The sequence below is a fragment of the Alosa pseudoharengus genome, unplaced genomic scaffold, assembly GCF_046254945.1.
Source record: "Alosa pseudoharengus isolate Yale_2024_CS ecotype anadromous, Long Island Sound unplaced genomic scaffold, YU_APseudo_1.1 YU_APseudo_1.1_scf_22, whole genome shotgun sequence".
NCBI lineage: Eukaryota > Metazoa > Chordata > Actinopteri > Clupeiformes > Clupeidae > Alosa > Alosa pseudoharengus.
This window is the reverse complement of record NW_027468680.1, coordinates 24,053,316-24,078,113: the sequence shown is the minus strand read 5'-3', so window position 1 is coordinate 24,078,113 and position 24,798 is coordinate 24,053,316. Positions and strand designations below refer to the sequence as shown.

General features: G+C 40.2%; 1 protein-coding gene across 1 annotated transcript in view; it reads right to left on the bottom strand.

The window, feature by feature from the left end:
- LOC143138930 (latent-transforming growth factor beta-binding protein 2-like) overlaps positions 1-23,648 on the bottom strand; it is a 95,137-nt gene extending 71,489 nt beyond the window's left edge. Inside the window, exons 1-3 of the mRNA XM_076299411.1 lie at positions 22,805-23,648; positions 18,004-18,074; positions 6,855-7,137 (exon numbers count right to left, since the gene is read on the bottom strand). Coding sequence (XP_076155526.1) covers positions 6,855-7,137; positions 18,004-18,074; positions 22,805-23,199 — 749 coding nt within the window. The 5' untranslated portion in view covers positions 23,200-23,648. The remainder of the gene's footprint in view (positions 1-6,854; positions 7,138-18,003; positions 18,075-22,804) is intronic.
- Positions 23,649-24,798: the final 1,150 nt, after the last annotated feature.

The following is a 24,798-nucleotide window of genomic DNA, read 5'->3' as shown; positions in this document are numbered from 1 at the left end:
AACTTGGCCCTGATCTATTCAGTGAATGTCAGGAGAGGACACACATCATTAAACACAAATGGGAAAGGTAATGCAATGATGCATTAGTATTCCAAAGAGCCATTTAGAACACTTCTTAAAGGCTGCCTAAAGGGACAGGAGGATATCTGGGTCTAGGAGGTCAAGTTCCACCACCTTTTGGAGGTGTTGTGGACATGAGTTCTGATTCAACTAAACCTAAAATTAACATAAACTACACATTTCAAAACTGTGTAGTTCCTTTGAAGTTATTTGTGATATTTAAGTACAGTTTATCATCAGTATGATTATGGCATACCCGGTTGTGGTATGGTACATAGCTTGGGGTTTGATATTTGTATGTTCTGTCAGGAAAAAAATAGGCCAACACTGGTCACTTCACATACGCCAGATGTATTAACATTATGGTTAGTCAGACCTTCATCAGCCAGCTGTGTCAGTTTCTAACGTTTAAAGAAAAATTAAACTTGTAATATTCATTCAGAGCCCGGGTCGTTTCTAGAAAAGTTAGCAACGACGTTGCTCAACCACCGTGGTATAACGCAACTTGCGACCAAACAACGACATTGTTACACCTGTTTCCAGAAACGCATACCTGTGTCGCAATTCGCTACCTCCGACGTTCGAACACCATAGTTCCAACAACGTTGTTGATGATGCAGCGATACATATCATTGGTGGAAACCGTGGCAACGTGTAATACCCCACCCCCTAGAAATTTTCTGTCACGGCCTATGTCAACATTTTTCTAATTTAAACCGAGTGATTAATGCTGGCATTGTCATTGCCATCAGCAAAAACCTAAACCTATTGCAAGCATATAAAACTGTTAACTTAAGCCGACCAATATGAGTCATTATTTGTGTTAAATATCTATGTTGGAAAAAATATATAGCCTGGAATGTCTGGGTATCGCAAATTTTATCACCTGTCTGGTGGCTTAACGGCAGCGCGTCGGTGCACTGCGCTCGGCCGGAGTTCACATCCAATCTTTTCTTTTCACCTCTGAGTAAGAGTAGGCCTACGAGACACAACAATAGGTTTTGACCATACATATTTATTTACTCTACATCGAGAGACCAATAGGTACAAGACATCAGTCAAAAACAATTGAATCTACGTGACACACTAGTTCACCTGCAGGTAGCAAGAAGCAAGAGGACAATCTCACATCATAAGAAAATTGAACCTACAACACTTGGATAACAAGTCACCTGCTTTAGCCACTACACCATTTATCACTGTGCTGATTTTAAGTGTCCGTGAAGATTATAATTAGGGCTGTCAAAATAACTGATTAATTTCGATTCATTCATTTGAGAAAAATTAACTGATTAAAAAAAATAATGCAGATTAATCAGCCGTTCTAGTCAGTAACCATTAGACTGTAAAATGGAGAGAGAAGAAAATGTGCTGCCTAGATCATTGATTGGAACATTTACTTTTAAAAAACACCTGATGGTGTTGATAAAAATAAAGTGTTGATTAAAATAAAGTCCTCTGCAATGTCTGCAGCAAGAAATTTGCATATCACTGGAGTTTGTCAACTCTAAAGTCGCACATCAATGCAAAGAAATAGTGTTGACATAGAGGGGAGTGTTAATTTATTTTCATTGTGTCCCCTAGGTTATATCTGTGGCCTGAAATGCCTTGTATGTGGAAAAAAAAACTTATTCCCAAAGCACTTTTGAATTTATTTCCTCAGCATATTAGGTCATATAGATTATTATGGCCATTATTTGAACAGTGAAAATAATAATAAAAGAGTTTTTGAACTTTAATGTCACTAATGCTGATTATTTAATGATTAATTTGAGTTTAAATATTTAAAATACTTTCACAGCAAAAATTATATATGTGATTAATTTAGATTAATTAATCACAGAGTAAGTAGTTAATTCGATTAAATGTTTTAATCGATTGACAGCCCTAATTATAATACTAGCTTATCAAAAACAAGGCAATACTCAAATTAACATAAATAGCAAGAATGAGTCAAGTAGAGGAGTCAGTCTCTTAATCAAAATAAAGCTACAGGACAGATGAATCTTTGAGTCACGAGATAAACATCCACTTCGTAATTTTTGGTTAGGCGGTTGTGATTTTTGGTTGGGCGCTCCGGACCCCAACTGGAACTACCAAGGAATGACACAAGTACGACTGCCCAGGGGCAGTAGTTCAAACGACCAAACTTTGCGTCCTTGTTTGCGATTGAGAGTTCAAACTCCCTTTTCTAGAAACACCAAAGAACGATGGAGCGAACTAACAAGGTTGCGACGCAAGTTAGTAAACGACGCTTTCTAGAAATGAGCCCCAGGGTAGTAATGAAATGCAGGATTGTTCACTGTTTTGCCTTCCTATGCAGATCAACACATTACTCACTGTCTTCATTCAAGTACACCCAAGAGATGATAACGCACATATGGGTCACATCTCTGGGTTAATATCCTTTAGACCAGAGTCTTCCTGTGAAAAAAAACAAAACAACTGAAACTGTTGTCTCCCCTTGGGGCACATTATGTAATGTTTGCCAGCCCATCACTTTTCCCCTCAGCACTTGGAAGTGAGAAGTGATGCTGGAAGAGTGCGAGAGAGCCAGGGACCAGTGACAGGGGATTGGGAAGGGAGCAATCTTGTGGTTCTGTGGTCAAGGGCAGAGGCCCAAAAGCAGCTTTGGGACATTCAGAGCTGAAAAGGGTTTATAAAACATCTTTGGAATATTACAGAGGCCTTTTCACAAAATTAATTTGCCAAATTAGAGCAGCGAGAGTCAAGAGGGAAACAGCATGGATAGATGCCAAGTCCTACAAAGCCTGTCCAGGGTTTAGTGTTGTCAGATGGCTGTAAGTGTGAAACTCTGGGGCCAGACAGGTGCTGCACACATTCCCAAATACCCTGGGTTTTACAGGCTAGCTAAGGCAAACACTTAGACTTCATTAGCACCAGAAATATTTAATAAATGGAGACTCGAGACTTGTGAGCACTTATCATCTATGAGGGATCGTGTTGATTAACAGCAGTAAAAAATACACTTCATGACAGCTTCAAGAAAGTCCCTCCATCAACCCCACACCTCACAACAGTTAATCCTATGGCCTGGCTAAAAGGTCAGGTCTGTTTCACAAACACAGGCATCACTGAGAAAGTCATACACTACACATTATGCATAAACTGTGTCTGAAACATCTACAACAATTGTGTTGCCTCATGAAGGCAGAATGATTTTACTGCATACGGGGAGGGTTAATTGACATTAAACATTTAACATTATTGGAAAACTGATGAAATATAAATCAAAATTAAACTCCTGTATTGCAAATGTAACAAATGTAAATCAAATGAAAATCTAAATGTAAAATCAAGAAACAAACAAAAAACAAGCTACAAATCCCTGGAGCATCTAAATGTAAGAAAATAACAATACATAAAATAAAATAAAAAAGCAAGCTACAAATCCCTGGAACATCTAAATGTAAAATCAATAAACAAACAAAGAACCAAATCCTGGAACATATTTCCGTTTGTCAGTTCTGACCATCTACCGTTCGTCCTACCCACTTCACACTTGTGTCTTGCTCTTGTGTGTTTAAATAAAAAACAATGCCAAAGATATCATGTTTTACCACTTCCCCCTACACAACATAACCTTCACTGCACACCTACAAAACGTAGCATACATGAGTGGTTTATGAGTTGTCTGAATGTGAGATACAGAAGAAAACATTGAAAATCAATATGTCTGACTTCAGTTGAATGCAGTGTGGAGTATGAATTAGTTTGAATGTGAAATACGAAAGATACCCTTAAAGACAGCATGTCTGACCTCAGCAATATAAAGACCGCCTCTGGATGTGGTTTACCTAGAGGCACGAAAACATTCAGCGGATCTTTACCTCAACAACATGCCAGCCGACACCAGGATACAGAGTTCATTTGAAACAAGATACAGTAAGCATACTTTAGGACTTTTAATAAACGAGCATCCAACAGCACCTCAAAATTTAACAACAGTTTTAGAGGGTCTCTAAAGAGCATTTTCAGTGGGTATTATGGCAGACACTGATTTTTTTTTTTTTACAGCATCATTCCATAACGTACCTGTAGGTATGTTATTGGACTGTGGGTTTTCTAAAGGAATGGGCATGGTTTGTAGGGGGCAATGCACTGGTTGTGTTTAAGGTCTCTTTAAATTATTCATCTCATACTTTGTTGTCTATCCTCAATTGACCGAGCCCTGGGGGAAGTAGCGGTACTGGAACTTGTAATAGCACTTCCTGTTCTGATGGGTAGCAGATTGTCTGGTCAGTGATATCACCTCCCCAGGTGAACACACAATATGTGAAAAATCTTGTGGAATCATTTAAGAGACTAAAAACTAAACACTTTGCATTTGGCATGGCATATGTATAAAGGACATATGCTATTCCCCTAACAACTTTCAGTATATTTTCAGTTGTCTATTTATAATAACTTTGTCTAATTCAGTGGCGGCTAGTGTTGAGGATTATTTTTGAAGGGGACAGGCTGAGTTTTAGGGGGAAAAACAAATGGAAGCTGAAAAAACACAAGACACTGTTAATGTTGGGTAACACTTTACTTTAAGGTATCTTTTAAGGTATCTACAATAAGAGTTGACATGACACTGTCATAACCCTAACACTAACCCTAACCCTAACTTGTCATGACAAAAACCGAATGACACTAACCCCAACCCTAACTTCTCATGACATGAATGACACTTGACAGAAGCGAGTGACAGAAGTGTTATGTCATAAACGTTTATGACTTGTTTATAATGTTTATGACACGTTCATGACAGTGTCATGTCACTCTTATGTAGATACCTTCTATTATTATACGGCTCTTCACAATGCTAGTAGAACGCGCCATTGACTTGAATGGGATTTCCCAACGTTCTACGGTAAAATAAATTCATGTAACTACCGCTGCAAACATATAATTACCGCTGTCAATGGCAATGGGTTTTGTGCTTCTGATACGTATTTCATATCACTACGCAAGGACTGGAACTTCATTCAAACGCGAAAGTAGATCAGCTGTGTTCTAAAGAATGTTTGATTCAAGTTCAGCAGCGTGTGTTGTTGCGAACTATTTGTTTCTCAGCAAATGCCACGATGAACGGTAACAAATAGGCTAGGCTATGTAGGCTAAAGTCATATCGTGGGGAGTTTATTATTTCGTTTTTGCAAGTAGCCGTATAATAAGCGGGATAATGTATAGAACTCCGGTCATTATGGGAAAATAAGTCCCTTCAGGGCGAAACAAGACCCCTCCGCGCCCTGTCGGGACTTATTTTCCCAATAATGACTGGCGTTCTATACATTATCCCTTACAGTACGTAACGTGTAACCTAATGTTGCCTAAACCTTGACCAGTAGCATTTCCTGTCTCAATTCCTGTCAGCAGCAGGACAAGAAGAGAACCTGTCCCTTGATGAGGTCTGAGAGGACATCAGATGACATGAATGGGCTGCCAAGGCAACTGTTGGAGGTATCTGCTGAGTAGTTACTAAAGCCACAGGGTCATCTTCTTGGTAGACCGGATTTCATCAGACAGGGCTATGTAATAGTTAAAGAGGCTTAGGCAAAGTGGTGAGTGCCTTCTGTAAAGATGGACCAAACTTCGGCTCAGGACAAAGTGGTTAGGTGTTGAGTGGAAGGGGGGGCATGGAAAAGTAGAGTCCCAGTGAATTTTGTCCTAAATGGATATCCTCTTTAAGCAAAGGGCAAAGTTGGCATAAAGATTCCAAGTGTAGTTTTAAGATGATGATTTGTGAACTCCTATAGCTTGCTTGCTTGATGATAATGTCTTATATTAAGTGTAATGAGATTTTGTCTTGAAAAGACAACTTGATAAGATTAAGATTTTTTTGCAGTGTTATTATTGTATTTTCATTACCTACGCCTGTTGGTTGGTTGGCTGCTTTGCTGATTGATTTGTTTTCCACATAACACACCACTGTGTCATAGCAATACATTTGCACACTGTACAAATCCCAGGTGGAAAAAATCTGCTCCCTTCTCGATGTTTCCCACTAGAAATCCCACTGCTAGAGGAACAACTCCAGCCTCAGAAAGTAAATCCTACTATTGTGTATTCTTTATACCTGTGCAATTAACACAATTGATATCACAAATTAGCTGACCTACCTGGCTGAAAAGTTGAGCTAATTAGGATCAGCTGGTTCACTAAATGGTTGGAACAAATATTTGGCAGGACTTTTACTCTCTGAACCCGGGATGTCCACCTCTGCGGTCAAAGCAAAAACCTTCATGAGCAGACACCATTGCCTGTACCATTGCCAGTGAAGTTTTAGGTGCACATAAAATACTATCCAAGACAGAAACATATATGACAAATCATGTATGCTGGAGGGGTTTCAGGGGCTTTGTGGATGCAAGCTATTGCAGAGAAAAGGTTGTTTTAGCAGCTTGTGAAAACAAGACTCCTTAATAGGAACATTAGTTCAAGCCAGAGACACATTAAAATCACTGTCAGGTGTTTATGCCAACATAAGGATGAAGATCAAAAGCAATTAGAGGGAGAATGGAATTATAAACCGATGCTCTAAATTCAAAGCAATTATAGCATTCAAACGTCCTACTTGGATCCATGGTGTACACTAAATGTAAATATATATATATATATATATATATAAATTGAAAACCTTTTCATTTTTCTCTTTTATTGCACTTGGCCAACCAGTTGACAAAATAAAAAAGGTATACATAAACTCTGAATGCTATTGGTGCATGAAGTCTCCCTATTATAGTATGATATATCGGTATTATTCATCAGGGGACTACGGCACTTACAAAGAGGAGTGAGGAAGCCTGGTGGTGGCTGGTCTTTGCATCTGGGTCTTGAAGCTGGTTTCAACAGGTTGTTTTTCCACAGACTCTCTGCGAACCAGCTGCTGCTGCTGCAGTTGCTCGCCACTTGGCTGGATTGGCGTAAAGGCCCTTGTGCCTCCAGCACGAATATACACCTGTTCAGGTGCCACCTCCTCACAACGCGCTCCCTGGAAGCCAGAACGGCACACGCAGGTGTGGGGGCGGCTGCATGAGCCCCGGTTCTGACACGGAGGCTGACAGTCAGCTGTACAAGTCAGATATATAAAGAGGAAGAGAAAGAGAAGTCACCAAGATCAGAAACACTTTTGTGAGTGTGTGTATAGATTGTGTGTGTATAGATTGGCAACATTTTACATTCAGCAAATTTCAACCAGGTCAGGATTCTTTTTAGATGGTGCAATTGATGAAAACAGAAAAACAGAAAAACATATGACATTATAAGAGCTGGGAGGTTGATTCATGACGCCCCATGCAGGACCATACAGGTTTCCTACCAGGCAAGAATTTCTTTGTGATTAATGTACACCCCATACATTACAAGGAAACAGGAAATTGTTTGGATAACTTCCCAATATTTCAGAAGAATGGACTCAGGACAGTTAAAGCAACACCAAAGAGTTTTGTACCTTAAAATAATGTTTCCAAAATCGTTTCAGTGGTTCATTTACTCGTAACTCGGCACTTCTGCACCCAGCAAACACATACCCTTTAGCAGTGTTGGGGAGTAACGGAATACATGTACCGGCGTTACGTATTCAGAATACAAATTATGAGTAACTGTATTCCGATACAGTTACAAGTTAAATAGTTGGTATTTAGAATACAGTTACATTGTTGAAATCAATGGATTACATGACGATACTTCTCTGTTTCATAAGTTTGTTCACTCACTAAATAAATTAAGGCAAGTCCATTTCCCAGAAGCTCCTGAAAGCAATCTATGATGAAATTGTTTACATGTTTAAATCCAAGCCCCGCCGTCTTGCACTAGCCTCAAAGCGCAGCCAGCGCGCATTATGGACGCGTCATATCGGAGACCCTGAAATGACTGTTTGCACAGCAAATTACGAGTAAAGTAAGTGGAGGTAACTCCTGTTCCTCACTGATCGTGGTTCCTGATGTCTGTTCAAAGGATATTTCCCCAAGTATTAATAGCTCAGGCTACTTCGGCCAATCGGTTACACAGTTTGCTAAGCAAATCAATTCACCGTACACAATGACCACAGTTATACATTCAGGGAATATTCGGGCTTTAAATGTAACAGCGATATTCAGTTTGCGCCAAATACCGGATTAAATTGATTGATGCCATCAGAATGAGTTTACACAACTTGCGCGCAAAACGAATATTGCTGTTGAAAACCGGGTTACTCCCTGCATGTAACTGCGGTCAATGACGCACTCCTTTTCGGCGATATCTGTATCTCTGTCGTTCGGGAAGGCCTTGTAGGCCTATGCATTGTTCGCAATTTTAAGACGTCTTTTCATCTGCAATGACTCCTATACATTTGGCGCAAGTGGCATTCCTGTACGTCGGATTTACGTTCAAACTATTTTTCTGGTGAATAATTATTTCGGACTGAACTTGGTGAAGGGAAGTTTCACTAGGCCTATCGTAGGCAACGATAAACTTGATCATCATCTCGGGCTCGTCTGATCGGTTTGCTGCTGCCAGCCGCCGAAAGGCAGTGGGGAGAGGGGACATTTATCTCGGCCTATGTGACCACACTGTAATGCAACTGCATCCACTCTGTTTATCTGACGGGTCTCTGACCTCTCTCTCTCTCTCTCTGCAGCACACGCAATTTACACACAGGCACTGGGCCACGGCCAATCAGAGGGGAGGTCCCGCCCTTCACTATCTGTGATTTGTTTAAACCACGATATTGGCCAAATATGTGTCTGTTATTGATCCAAAGGTAGAGTTTCAATGTGGACAGTTTTTCCTCTCTCGAATAGCTGGTCGCACAGGTGCGACCTCCGATTTTTTTTAGTCGCACTTTTGAAAAATTAGGTCGCATATGCGACCAAATTGGTCGCACTCTGGAGCCCTGCTAGGATGTCAAAAAAGAAACGCAGCGCATAGCGTATTCTTATCACAATGCAGAGTTTATTCCTATCTTACACTCAACCTAAGGTGTGGTCTGGCGCATTATCTAAAAAACGCTATCTTAGTCTATCTAAAAAGCATTACGCCACTGACCAAGCAAAATCTGGTCTATATCGAAAGGTGCATATGAAGCACAGCTGCAGATGCACTGTCATGAGATGTAAGCAGCAACTGCTCTGCAGGATAAATGTCCTTAGGTTTTTTAGTCAGTCATTCAAACATTATTGGGGTTAGTGTTGCTTTTTTCAGGCTATGTTTTCGATGGTAACCCACTGGCAGTCAATAGTGAAAGTAATTAACTGTGTATAACTGTTTTGTCATTGACTATGACACCACGGCAGGGCTCTACACTAAAAAAAAATTCCAGGAGCACGTGTGCGCCCAAGTTAAAATTTAGGAGCACAGACAAAAATTTGGGCGCACAGTCAGTTCTGTACTTAACTTACACATACTCTAGCATTACACTGCAGCTAACAGTTAAACATGCCAGTGCACCAATTGCGAAGATTAAGAATGACTGACAACATTTAGGCTACAGGAAACAGGATTTTAAACCTACTTTATTTTCAGTCTGTTCTTTTTTCCTACATTTTGTTAATGTAAAATAATATAATACATTGCCATATTTGCATTCAGCCTGTATATCAAGTATCCTGCCAAATGTAGGCTAATTTATTTATTTGTGAATCCATCTGTAGCTAATCCAAATATGCCTATGGTAACCTATCTGACTGCCTACTGAATACTACTACTAAAACAGTCCATTTGCTCTTCCACAAAACCCAACATAGTCTAATCAAGGATATTTATATTTTTATACTTTTATTTTTTACGTTAGGCCTACTTTCGTTTTGCACTTCAGCTTGTATTCAGTGTAAACAAACAAGAATGCGTGGAAGCCTGGAGTTGTCAGTAGCGTTCTACCTTTGAATAAAATGGGAGTATTACGGGAGGCTACTTTTGTGTCTGTTCGCTACAGCTATATTTTGCATATTGCAGCCAATACGTCAACTGGGCTAAAAGGCATGTTAGGTTACCTTTCCTTCTCTCACTGCATTCTCAGAATCTCATCCTGTTCCTCCTATATCCGATGAATTCGGTGAATAGAAGAACTAATTTCTTCAATCTTTGCATCTTGGCTGGCTAGTCTAACTTTCCGCTTTTTCTGCGCGCTCTTGAATTTGATAGAAGCGACTACTAGCGAGTCACAACGCGAAACTGCTAACGTTGATGGGAGGTGTAGTTTTTATGCTGCATTCGCGACGTGATTCTATGGTTTGCACCAGTAATGTTTCTCGATGTTGCGGTGTATTTTGTAGACAAACATTAACATGGTTAGAATTCATTCGCACCAGTGCGCCTAAATATTTTTTTGCACTCGCACGCCATCATTTTTACTCGCATGTGCGAGTGAAATGGGCGCACTGTAGAGCCCTGTCACCACGGTGAAGTTAGTTTCACTTTGCCTATGAGTTCAAATAATAGACGAGAGCAGACGCGTGTAGGCTATACTGCTAGGTTTTAGTAAAGCATGGTTTAGTGGAATACCTGTTCCATACAGTCTTGCGTGCAAGCAGATTCCTTCAAATGCGCTGCTGACTATCAAAATACAGTTGTGCAGTGACATTGATGAATTGAGATTGCATGGTCCAATTCTGCCCCCGGGCCCAGTGTGCACTTGGTCCTTGTTCCTGCCCTGGCTCCTCTAGACCGATGTTAGATGTTAGATGTTTATGTGGGAATGTTGAGGTCATTTTGGAGCTCTGCTCATGACTAATTCTTAGAGAAGAATTAGAGCAAAGACAGGAAAAAGACCAGCAAATAATACTCTGTGCTATGGCTTTGTAAGTGGCCAATGGACAAGATTAAGATCAGCTATCTACTTTGGTGAACTATATGGTGAACATTGCTAAATTAGCTGTTCTAATGATTGAAAAAAGTGTACACAATACCAACTGAATTGCTTGTGCATTCATGCTCACACACAACCCACAACTGAATTGCCTTGCCTCAAACTAGTGTCACATGATCCATAGGAAACACTGTCCATTGTATGAGATGACTATGTGCTCCAGGTCAGCACCGATGATATTTATGACATTGTCCTCAAACACTAAACCAGGTCATTACTCGCCAGTGTGTTATATAAACACAAGCACTCTGTCTACAGGCACAGGAATCCTATTGACACAGATGTGGCAGACATCTACAAAGAATACAGAAAGAACAGACTTCTCCAAATGGCACTCCTGCACTATTTTGCAAGTGAGCTGTTTTGTGAGCAAAGCTAGCAATGTTCCATGTTACCAGTTCATATACACATACAGTCTAAAGAAGACATAGCATGTTGCAAGTTCAAATGTATGGCATGTGGCAGTATAGAGCGCAGTGTTATGAGAATTCAACTGAGGTTACTTCTGTAAGGCTCATAGTCATCACTTAGGTCATAGTCATACTCCTCCTAGTCAACATCTAGGTCATAGTCATATTCCTCCATAGTCATCACCTAGGTCATAACTATTCAGCTAAAAACAAACATGAATCTGAAGTAACTGGATGAAATATGGTGGGATATGAATACTTTTGGGAGGGAAGTTCAGGATTGAGAGGGAATAATATTCTTTTGTAGTCAATGTATATAATAAATATCATCAGAGAAAGAACAGATGATGAGATGGCAAAGACATTGCATGTTTCCCTCAAACACTACCGATCTGCAATCCCCATGCCTTGTCATGGTATATGGAGAACTGATGACTCTCCTGAACTTGATCGACCTACATATGTGGGCTTTGAAGCCCATCCAGCTATCCAGGAGCTCTTTTTCTGTGCTAACAATAAGTGGCTCTGTGCTCCGATAACATGCCCTTTTGAAAGCGAGTGGGGGTGTGGGGTAACAGCGCGGAGAGAGGGCTAACAGCAGTGTCACTGCCTCTTGACTGGCACTCTGCTCTCTGTTCGGCCTGACACTATTGCATTAATTGCTGTCGTGCAGATTTGTGTTTGCACATCATCATTAAAACTAATTGCTGAACATTCCGTCCATTTTGACAAATATGTGCTTTAATTGTTGCATCAGGGAATGATAAAATAATATGTTCAGGAGAGAGTAAATGGGGAAACATTCTTCACATAGCCCTTTCCATACTAATTATTGGACAATGATGGTCGAGGAGGCAAACAAAGTCAATGGTCTAGAGAGTGTCTTTTTTGCCGACCTAGACATAGTTTCACTTGAACTGGAAACTGGAGCACAAAAGGGGAAGAGGGAGGTGGCTATGGACACAAGTCACACATTAGGTACGCTTGCATGTATTGACATTTATTACTGAATCAACCTACATACTGACAACGGAATGATTGCTTACATTCAAGTTTGCCAATGTTTGAGTTCAACTATACAGCAGTGTCAGATGATCAGATTGATGTGCTGAAAGATTTGTGATTTTAAGCGTTTATGGACTACTTGTCCTTTAATCCCCACAGTGTCTTTTGAGGACAAGGTCTGTGGTGGTGGAAGCCACGGGCAATTCAGCCCTAACAGCCCTGAGCAGGTCTGTGGCAACATGAAGCTAAAATCACTCATGCTGAAACATGTTAGAGATGTCCTGAAATGATCCTGTCCATCATCTTTAAACCGACCACCATTTATAAACTTTATAAAGCCCATAAAGACATCTAACAAAAAATGTTTCAGAACAGATTTCACGGCATTTAAATAACCATACTGAACTTATTTGAAGGAGATAAAAGAATGCGTGACCATATAAAATGGCATGTAACACAGATTGTTTACAGAAATCTTTCATTGAAAACAATGTGTTGCATTAATGCTTTCCTTTCTCCATTCCGATCTTCTTAACATTTAAATGTAATATAAGAATGAGCTTATGAAACAGTTTTAATTCAGCAGGACAGATCCAAGTGGGTATACTTCCAAGGCGTCTATCAGCACGTCATCAAAGAAACCTGGGGCCCCTATTGTAAATCTGAATGACGCCAGGGGCATGCACACATGCAACATCTAAAGGCAGGGGAAAGGTATGGAGAGAGTTTATTTTAATTATGATGCTAGGATAGATCAAAGCTTATGAAGAAAACTACTTAGATCAAGAAAATCCTAAATTTGTATCTTACTTAATCTTCTGAAGCACTGAAAATCAATTGGCATGAGTTTTGATTAGCTATTGTACTTAAATGGCATCTTGGTTGTGATAGATTCCATTCGTGTAGGACATTCTGATGAGTGGAAAGGGAAGGTCTGCCATTTGTGTGATCAGTGTTATGCCAGACACAATGATATTTTAGCAGCTGCTATACATCTGCCGGCCAAAACAACTTGCTGGAGGACTCATCAAAAATGAATGTGACAGGACTGAGCAGAGATTAGAGACGGCTGTCAGTGCTCTACAATATGGACCATGTTAAACTGTTCAAGCTATTATTTAAGCCGATATTCATGCATGATTATTCACCAAGGTGGCGTTAAATGAACGCTTAACTGAATTGCCCTTAAATTGAATATAAAGCAAGATATTGCAAATGGATAATAAGCCTTTTTTGACCTCATCCTTAATTAATTACATTTAAAGATTTGTATTTTTTTGTAGGCCTTTTTTTATGCCTTTAATGAGATAGGACAGTGAAGAATGACAGGAAGCAAGTAGGAGATAGAGCTGGGGTGGGATCCAGAAAGGACCACGGGGAGGGAATCGAACCCGGGTCGCGGGCGTACGGTGCAAGTGCCCCAGCCAGTCGCGCCACGGCTGGGGTCTAAGATTTGTATTTGTTGATATCAAACAGTTGCAAGGTACAGGCATTCCAAATTTCAAACATGACCAAAACAAAACAGATACAGTACCTGTAGACCTCTCACTAATCTATTGCTGTCTTGTGAAATGAAGGCTATCTTGAGATTAAGACTAAGGCTAACTTTTTCATTCAAGAGCATTCTTCCTCTTAACCATGGCATTCCTTGAAGAAATCTGTTTGCCATGTCTCTGCACCAAGAGATTTAAGTATATAACATAATATATATTGTCATAAAACTAAAGGCCTACGCGGGAGTCATTTAATCATGCTATAACAGCTATCATACAAGTATAATTACTCAGGTTATGTATGAGGCAGTGTCACTGTCAGGAACTGAATAGCATGAAGGTCCAGCATTTTAGAGGAAATATCCAGCCATTACCAAATATCAACAACTCTGTATAATCCCTAGAGCAAATACTTGCTTGGGAAAGTATGGAGATTATTAGAATCATACTGTCATCTGGAAAATGTTTGCACAGTACAAAGTAAATAGGATATGTTGCAAGCAGAGGTTGAGATTCTTCCAAAAGAAGAAAGTTTTTCTTGGTACATGTTTTCATGTTAGCTTGACAATTTTAAAATAGTTTTTTTTTACATTCCATAGTATGGCCCAAAATAAAATGAAAAGTTATGCAACTGCTATGATTGTATCTTTCATCTATCCTTAAACTTCTAAGATGCAACTCAGTCACTCACTAAGGTGTTTGTGTCTATGGTGTCTATGACAAGTGCCTCTACTGCTTTTAAGCTTTTTAACAGAGTGTGTGTGTGCATGCATGCGTGTGTGTGTGTGTCTGTGTGCATGCGTGCGTGAGCATGTGTGCATGTGTGTAAACAAGCTCTCTCTTTCAATGAATATAAACCTTGAGCCTGATAGCTTTCTCACTGGATGGCCCCACTCTCCCTGGGTTCTACTGGCCTCACTCTCCCTGGGTTCTACTGGCCTCACTCTCTCTGCTCTAGGGTTCTACTGGCCTCACTCTCCCTGGGTTCTACTGGCCTCACTCTCTCTGCTCTAGGGTTCTACTGGCCTCACTCTCCCTGGGTTCTATTGGCCTCACTCTCCCTGGGTTCTATTGGCCTCACTCTCCCTGGGTTCTACTGGCCTCACTCTCTCTGCTCTAGGGTTCTACTGGCCTCACTCTCTCTGCTCTAGGGTTCTACTGGCCTCAATCTCCCTGGGTTCTACTGGCCTCACTCTCTCTGCTCTAGGGTTCTACTGGCCTCACTCTCCCTGGGTTCTACTGGCCTCACTCTCTCTGCTCTAGGGTTCTACTGGCCTCACTCTCTCTGCTCTAGGGTTCTACTGGCCTCACTCTCTCTGGGTTCTACTGGCCTCACTCTCTCTGCTCTAGGGTTCTACTGGCCTCACTCTCCCTGGGTTCTACTGGCCTCACTCTCTCTGCTCTAGGGTTCTACTGGCCTCACTCTCCCTGGGTTCTATTGGCCTCACTCTCCCTGGGTTCTACTGGCCTCACTCTCCCTGGGTTCTACTGGCCTCACTCTCTCTGCTCTAGGGTTCTACTGGCCTCACTCTCTCTGCTCTAGGGTTCTACTGGCCTCACTCTCCCTGGGTTCTACTGGCCTCACTCTCTCTGCTCTAGGGTTCTACTGGCCTCACTCTCCCTGGGTTCTACTGGCCTCACTCTCCCTGGGTTCTACTGGCCTCACTCTCCCCACTATAGGGTTATACTGGCTGCACAAGCCACCACTGACAGCCCAGGATTTGTTTATACTAATCGCACAGTTCAAGATTTGTGCCTTTTTTTCCCCCCCACTGTGGGGGAATATTTTCTTAAGCACCAGTGTGTTTGTATCTTAGTCTTTAACAGTCCCTGTGAGGACGTGTGTGTGTGTGTGTGTGTGTGTGTGTGTGTGTGTGTGTGTGTGTATGGGGATTTGTTCTTCTGACGACTTTTGTTTCTTCCTGATGTGTGCTGCTTCTGGGGTATTTAAACGAAGACGGAGTTATACTGTGGTGAACTACCAACCTACTCAGTGCTGTTGCTCAAAACTGAGGTACTTACATAAACAACTGCGTCCAGCAGAGTTACAACATTGTAAATACTGTAAATCAGCATGTATCAAAATAGTTATGATGCTGATTGACCTTTGCCTTTTGTTGTCTTTACGCTTACCATTTGCACACTACTTCCTCACTGAAGACCAAGCACTCAACTTTGTGACCATGTTTTTAATTGATGGTTTGAATGCTTTCGAGAAAAACAAGCCATGAACCATCTAATAAATTGCAGGAACGTTGAGTGTGTCAGTGTGTGTGCCACATATCTGACGAACCTTTGGCCCGATTGATTTGAAACTTACAAGGTGTTTTGTTACGGGCATGAGTAAGTGCAGTGCCAAGTTTGACAATGTTTGGATAAGAAATGCAAAAGATATCGTAAATATATCAGTAAAATAGGCACACATTGGCTTTCACAACTTTACTGTAGCCACTCCCCCATCTGCGTATTTGTGTGTTAACCGCATATCTGTCGAACCGTTCGTGGGATTGATTTCAGACTTGGCAGGTGTCTTGCTATGGGCACCAGTAAGTGCAGTGTCAAGTTTGACGTTGTTTGGATAAAAAATGCAAAAGATATCGTTAAATATATTGGTATAAGAAGCACACATTAGGTTTCTCCGCTCTACTGTAGCCACTCCCCCTCTCACACAGCACAGCGCGGGACCAGACAGAGGATAGAAGTGGAGCTTTGGTAGCACTGAATCAGGGTACAGCACGGGTCAAGATGTTTGGATGATTATCATGTCTGACGTCAACAATAAAGATTCCCTGTATGCAGTTTGCTTGCATAAAATGATTCCGCGGATTTTGCAACAACACGCCAATAAACACGGGTATGCAGTGGCTATTGAAAATGATGTCAATAAACTGACACTTCGAATAGCCCAGGCTACTTTGGACTTGAGACTTTGAATAAACAAACAAAAATCCCGACTGCAATGTCACAAATTGAAACGAACGTTTCAGAATGCCACACAGCTAGACAACGAGTGGCAGACAGAGCGACATGTCACTTACCAAAGACTGTTTTAGAGTCACATTGTTGCAAATCTCATATGATGATGCATCTTTCTACAAAATGGTTTGTCTTCTATATCATTAAGCTATTCAATAGGCTAAACATATAGTCTTACATCAAAGCCTTAGGCTTACAGTATGTCATAAGATAAGAAAACACATTTTTGTTAGTGACAGCCAGGAAAGGACCAGATGCGTTGACATTTACCCGCATTCTGTTTACCCCCAGATGCATTGCCCAATGCTGCAAACATGGCCATTGAAGAGGTAACACAGACAACGTTGGGCAAATATTTCATCTCGGTGAAGGTAACATTCTCCTAAGCAGGCACTTAAGTAAGAGATCAACTATTCAAACCTTCCCCAATACTTCCAACCCTTCCGCTTTTAAATAGGCTACATTAAATGAAGGTATCCAATATTGCAGTGGTCATATAAAACACATTTCTCCAGCTACACCCATAATTAGAAATGTGTTTTCCAGTAAAGCCATGTGAAGGGTTTCTTTTCCGGGAACCTGAGCAGACTGTTGATGACAACAAAATGTAGTAACCATGTTGATAGTTACACTGACAATAACATTTCAGGAGTTTTTGTAAACTTCTGTTTGTGTTTCACAGAAATCCTTCTGTTCTCTTAGCACACTTATCTAGCCAATCACCGAAGCTATGTTATGTTTTCACTCACATAAGTGTGAATGTGCATAGATGCAGGTCTGGGCTCTCCTTGCTTGTTGTAAGTGAGTCTGTTAATTGACCTCAGATGACTAAATCCAATTCACAAGGAAGTCACAAACCACACACAGTGCCATTACTGTTGAGGATAAAAAGTGTGGTGGAAAATAGTGAGAATCAATTGCAGTTGGTACTCAGGCCGACTAACTAGTCAGGACATACTGTATATTGTTTTAGTATGGTCATCTAAATATTTAATTTCACAGTCTCAATGAATTTCTTTGCTTTTGAATGAAAGTGCACAGACAACAACCTGTAATTTACTCTTGGCTTGAGATTTGAATACATTAGCAATATCTCAGGTCCACAGATCTGACATATTTTTACAGTAGAAGCATATTGAACCTGCATAGATTAATGTATGTATTTGACAACCGGTTTGTGTTCCTAGGTACTGAGAATACTTACGTTTAATGCAGCGGTTGGTTCCCCTAGCAACAGCCCATCCTGAGCAGCACTGCTGGCCACACACATGTGGTCTTGGGTCATAAAGGAAAGGAACAAACAGTAAGTACTTACATATAGAACCACAAGCTTACTCTCTCTCTCTCTCTCTCTCACACACACACACACACACACACAGATTGAAAAGTCAGCTCCAGAAGGTCAGAAACATTCTGGTTAGGAAGAAACACAGGGTTTCTTTTAAAATAAAATGTAGGCCTTCTTCTTGAGCAGAATAAATCTGCTAACATGCTAGCTGGAACTACACTGGAACATAGAATTACACTGGAATATAGAATTGCACAGTGCAGTGGGAACAACAGGTGTGCTTGTCTGTTCTGTCTGTTAGTGATAGCAAGTAGTTGTTCATTAAAAACATACCTAGTGTCAAATTATTGTATATAGTGCTTATTTACAACAACCCCAACAAACTGACTTGCATAAGGAGGTCCTACTTACATATATTGCAAATACAGACACAAATCCTGAAAGGTTTCTCACAAAAGAACATAATCTAGAAATACACCTCCTTGCTATCTCCTTAGTTTCTCATATATGAAAGCCAGAGGAAAGCATTGGTGCTTACAAGTCTTGCCTTTGTCTAACAGAAAGAAATCAGTTTAGAGATTACTGAATTCTGGCCTGTTTCTGCGACACACCCTTTAGGAGGAATACAGAGCAAAATAATAGACAATGAACATTTTACTGTCACATCTTAAGTTAAACTTAAATTGGATGGCGTTAAAGGAGAGGTCTCAACAGGGTCCCAAATCATCCTGTTTTTTTTTCAAATGCTCATCCATCTCTGTATTAACGCCTATGTATCTCTCAGGACAATCTAGTGTTTGGGGATGAGGCACACGTTTTCATAATTAAGTGCATTTCACTTAGCCTTGGAACCAGATGAGTCCGAGAGTTCATTTAATTTGCTCTGGCAGAATTGTCTGGGCCCTTTCCTATTCAGATTTCCACCCGTCCAAATATTGGCCAAGTCCATCAAAATAATTGATCTGATTCAGGACAGGCTTTATAGACTGGCATACAGAGGAGCATAGTTATGGCACCTTTATAAACAACTTTCATTTGATACAGTTCCATACAGGTCCATATGTATTTGGACATTGACACAATTTCTGTCACTTTCCTTTGCACCACCAGATTCGATCCTAAAGGAAATAATTAAAAACGTTGCTTTGAACGTTGCTACATGTTGAAGTGTAGACTTTCAACTTTTATTCAAGGGTCTGAACGAAAATAGCTGTTTAGGAGATTTGGTAGCTGTTCTTTGGAACTCTCAATATGGTGCATAGAGGTGCTGATGCAAGTGAAAGAGGCCATAATTAGGCTGAACAAATAAATAAATCTATCAGACAGGTAGTAGGGACGTAGGTAGGTAGTAGGAGTGTCCAAATAAATAATTTGGTATGTTCTTAAAAAGAAGGAATGCACTGGTGAATGGTTAACACCAAAAGGCCAGAAAGAACAAGGAAGACAACTAAGGTGGATGATCGCAGAATTCTTTCCTGTGTGAAAAAATAAAAACATTCACAACATCTAACCAAGTCAAGGACACTCATATCATTATCAATTGCCTATTCTTTTTTGTATGTCGGCTATACAAAAACCTAGCAGAACACAATGTCATCAGAGTAGGGAACCCAGACTACTCTATGGCTAAACATTTTAGCGAGTGCCACAATAAAAACGACACTAAAAACACATTAAACCTTTGATGAGAGGTGTGGCAATACAATACAAAAACTAAAAGGAGACATTTTGGATACAACGTTTAGTCTCCAGGGTCTTAATTAACATACTGATCTTACTTTTCTTGGTTTCCTTTGTACCATATAATATATGCATTCACCAATCAATCAAGTCTACAATCAAGAGACGCCTGGATAACTACAAATAGAGGGTTTACAACAAGATGCAAACCACTAGCATCACTCAAGAACAGGGAGGCTAGATTAAACTTGGCTAGAGAACATCTTTAAAAGCCTTTCCAGTCCTGGAGCAAAATTCTTTAGACAGATTAAACCAAGATTAATGAATACCAGAATAAAATAAAGAGAAAAGTATGGAGAACGAAAGGAACAGCTCATGATCCAAAGCATACCACATCATCTGTCAAACATGGTGGTTATGGCATGGGCATGTCTGGATGCCCATAGAACAAGGTCACTGGTATTTATTAATGTTGTAACTGCTGATAGAAGTAGCAGGATGAATTCTGAGGTGTACAAGGCTACAGATGTACAAGGCTCAGACACAGCCAAATGCTGCAAAGCTGATAGGACGGCGCTTCACAGTAGATGGATAATGACCCAAAACATACTGCAAAAGCAACCCAAGAGTTTCTCAAGGCAAAGAAATGAAATATTCTTGCCAATGACCAAGTTGGTCACCTGACTGAAACCCAACTGAGCATGCTTTTCACTTACTGAAGACAACTGAAGGCCAAAAGACCCGCAAACAAGCAGCAACTGAAGGAAGCTGAACTAAAGGTCTGGCAAAGCGTATCGCGGTAACTCAGTGTTTGGTGATGTCTATGGGTTCCAGACTTCATGCAGTCATTGATTACAAATGATTTTCCAACAAGTATTAAATATAATCACTATAATTATAGCTATGTTTGTTTGTGCAATTTGTCTTTTTGAGCTTCAAAAATACAGTGTCAATATAAGCTCGGTGTACAGGGGCAAATATTGTCACTGTCAACAGTTATGTTTATGAAGATAAATGTAAGGTACTGGTACTATGTCTCAATTGAAAATGTATTTGGTGTTATGCCAGGCTACATTTAACAAGCCTTTGAAACAAGAAGGGTCCTGCTATCTTACACCTGATGTACTCCAGTTGCAAGCTCAGTGCATGCCTCTTTGCTAGTCTGAAATCAACACAGGCCAGCATCCGCATCACTTAAATACTAGGGCTGTCAATCGATTAAAAAAATTAATCGAATGAATTACATACTCTGTGATTAATTAATCTAAATTAATCGCATATATATTTTTTGCTGTGAAAGTATTTTAAATATTTAAATTCAAATGAATCATTGAATAATCAGCATTAGTGACATTAAAGTTCAAAAACTATTTTATTATTATTTTCACTGTTCAAATAATGGCCATAATAATCTATGATATGACCTAATATGCTGAGGAAATCAATTCAAAAGTGGAAGAAGTTTTTTTTCACATACAAGGCATTTCAGGCCACATATATATAGGGGACACAATGAAAATAAATTAACACTCCCCTGAATGTCAACACTATTTCTTTGCATTGATGTGCGACTTTAGAGTTGATGAACTCCGGTGATATGCAAATTCCTTGCTGCAGACATTGCAGAGGGCTTTATTTTAATCAACATTTTCAGGCTGTTTTTTAAAAGTAAATGTTCCAATCAATGATCTAGGCAGCACATTTTGTTCTCTCTCCTTTATTTTACAGTCTAATGGTTACTGACTAGAATGGCTCGGGGTCAAAGGTCACACGGAATCATTAATCTGCGTTATTTTTTTTAATCAGTTATTTTTTTCTCAAATTAATTAATCGAAATTAATCAGTTATTTTGACAGCCCTATTAAATACATATGTGTGCCTATGGTGTGTTGGTCTAAAAATTAGGCATTGTTGGCACATACCATCTATAACCAATGCAAATATGGAAATCAGGGTCAAACCACAGGAAATAGGGTTTTTGAAGATGGATATTTGATAGCAAGGAGATCTAAATGTAATTATTGTATCATCGACAAGTTCCTTGGGTGAAACAGTTTGAAACAGACAGAAGATGAGGCAATTTATTGTAAAATTATATGACAAAAAGATCTGGACTCCTCTCAACAACAGCTTTTAACATCTTGCCATCTTTTAATAGGCATATTCACTTTATTGTGAAATTGTGCGTTTCCTCTCCAAATGAGGTGATTGACTTGTCTAAACATTTAGCAAATCTGAGCACATTTTGTTGACCCTGTTAAGATCTCTCCTTTGATAACATCATGTAGATGTTAGATGTATCATGTAGCCTAATTTGTTCCGGAAAAATCTGACAAAAATGTGATGTAGCCTAAACCTCAATCTCACTTTTGATCTCATTGTTGACATGTAGAAACTAATGAGATAACAAGATCTCTTGTGGGCTAAGATTTGGCAATGGAAGACCCTCTGACACCCACAGACAAACATACAAGCAACAAGCTACTTACAGACCACAGAACATTGCACCGCACTCTTCATGCATGATGACAGAGAAATATCATGTTGCGAAATCATAGCCTTATCTACGATTTCACGTCTATATTGTCAGAGAACTCGTTAGGTTACGCAAGGTAACCACATATTTGGAGTAGCCTAACCATGACCACTTCATCCATCTAACAACCGCTTCGAATTAATGCTTCTGTGGACCGCTGAATTGTATTCAGCCAAACACATTCAGTCAAAAGTGATTGCGCCTCTATTCATTTCGTTTCCCGCCGATCATTTTCAGACCAGACCTAGACTTCAGGAAAAAGAAGACTATGGCTAGCCTGGTATGGTAGCCTTACTCCAACTTTTTTGAAATTGTTTAAGCAATTTGACATGTTGCTTGATCAAGGACAGCTTGGTTAGATGGACAGGGGGAAACATAAAATAATAGCCTGTTTTAGAATATAATAAAAATGCACACTAATCCTTAAAACTTATTTTGTGTCAACATTGTGAAAACCATAGTTTCCATAATTATGGTTACTGTTGAAAACAGAAATCTTACCCAACCAGACGCTTGGATGTAGCCGGCTTCCCTTCATTGGAGGTGGCATTGCCTCCGGTCACAGTCCGCGTCCTGTGTCTAGTTGAGCTACTCCTGCTCAGTTGCCTGGGAGTTCTACGTAACCTGCCTTCAGAGTCAGTGAGCCGATGTTTGGATTCATCCTTGGATCCATCCTTTCTACCAGTCTCTCCAAAAGGCAGCTTACTGTTGTGATGTGAGATATTTGAGCTGGATACTGAGGAAAGTTTTTGGTTTGAACTAACAGTTGTCGTCTGAAGACTAATAGAAAGATCTGTTGCATTCTGTCTTCCACCTGCGCGAGCTCCATGACTATCGCACCTCTGTATCAGTCCTATTGTTAACGCAGCCAGGACAAAAATCCACGAACCGTCCATGTTCAGAGAAAAACTGCCAACAAGTGAGTCGAATAGGCTATCCCTGTGTCAGAGTTTGCAGTTGCGAACAGCTCGAGTCACGAAATTTAGTGTCCTCCAAGTGTTTCCCTATTCAAACAAGCCAAGGACTGACGAACAACAGTCAACATGGATTCATCCTTTCCAAAACCAGATGAACCCTGTGATAGCTTTTCATAATTGTTTATGGAATGTTACGCAAAGTCGCTGTCCAGTCTCGTCTTCAAGTTTATATAGGCTACCAACACCGACACCATTACAATTTCGTACTTTCTAAATATTTAACTTTCCAAATTAATCGTCTGAAATGTGTTTTAGAACTTCTGCAACATTTCATTATGAATATTTACATAACATAGGCCTAATCACAATAAGAAAAGAATGTAGCAGCACGGTCAAAGTCGCCTAGAACTCTCGAGTTTACATCGTCTTTCCTCTCATCTGACCACCTCCTTATTTCTGAAGTCATCGGTAGAGTTTAGAAGTTTGCATAGACTCTCAGTCGGAAACTCCCCTATTGCCAGTATGGACAACATTGCCTACCTCATTAATCCAGAATAATGTAGCCTAAATCCCATTTTTTTTTCAAGACATAGCCTAACAGACATTCACAATATAGGCTACATTACAATGGCCACTTAATTTAATCACCCAGTTTGAACAAAAATGTAGTTGATAAATAATGGAATGATATATTGTGTGTGAGGATACAGTAGCATACCAGTTCACATCTCTGATTCAGGGTTTATGATTCCTGGTAATTACACAGCAGCGGCTAACAGACATCTGTGTTCCACCTCAGTAGTATATGACTGTGGCTAAATTGTTCACAGCCATGGCACCATGGTTATATCAGGTGAGGTTATAGCCAGCTACAGAAAACCATATCCACAGTCTTTGCACTATAGACATTTTAAAAACATTGAAGTAGGCTACAGTGTAAAGTAACACATGCAAGCATAGTTATTATAAAAATAATAAGTCTTTCCTTGGTCTGGTGGTTGTGTATAGCCTAATATGTTTATACCAGGACTGTGGGTGCAGTATAAGGCCTATACTCTTTTTATCCCGTGAGGGAAATTTGGTCTCTGCATTTATCCCAATCTGTGAATTAGTGAAACACACTCAGCACACAGTGAACACACAGTGAGGTAAGCACACACTAATCCTACAACAGCGGTGCTCGGGGAGCAGTGAGGGGTTAGGTGCCTTGCTCAAGGGCACTTCAGCCGTTCCTACTGGTCGGGGTTCGAACCGGCAACCCTCCGGTTACAAGTCCGAGTGTGTAAGATTTAGGAGTATCTAGTGGTGGGGCTCCAGATTGCAACCAACTGATTAGGCTACCTCTCCCTTTCCAAGTGTGTAGATACAACTACAAAGGCCATCAAGTGTCATAAAATACATATGGTGGTGCTAGTGTTTTTGTTTGTCTGTTCTGGGCTACTGTTGGAACAGGGCAGCCCGACATGGCCAGAGATCATCTGAAAAGGGAGATTCCAGCTTTGAGTGAAAAGGCGTAAAAGCCATGGGGTCTGGTCTTCTCCACCACTGTTTTTTTATTTTTATTATTGAGTCATATGA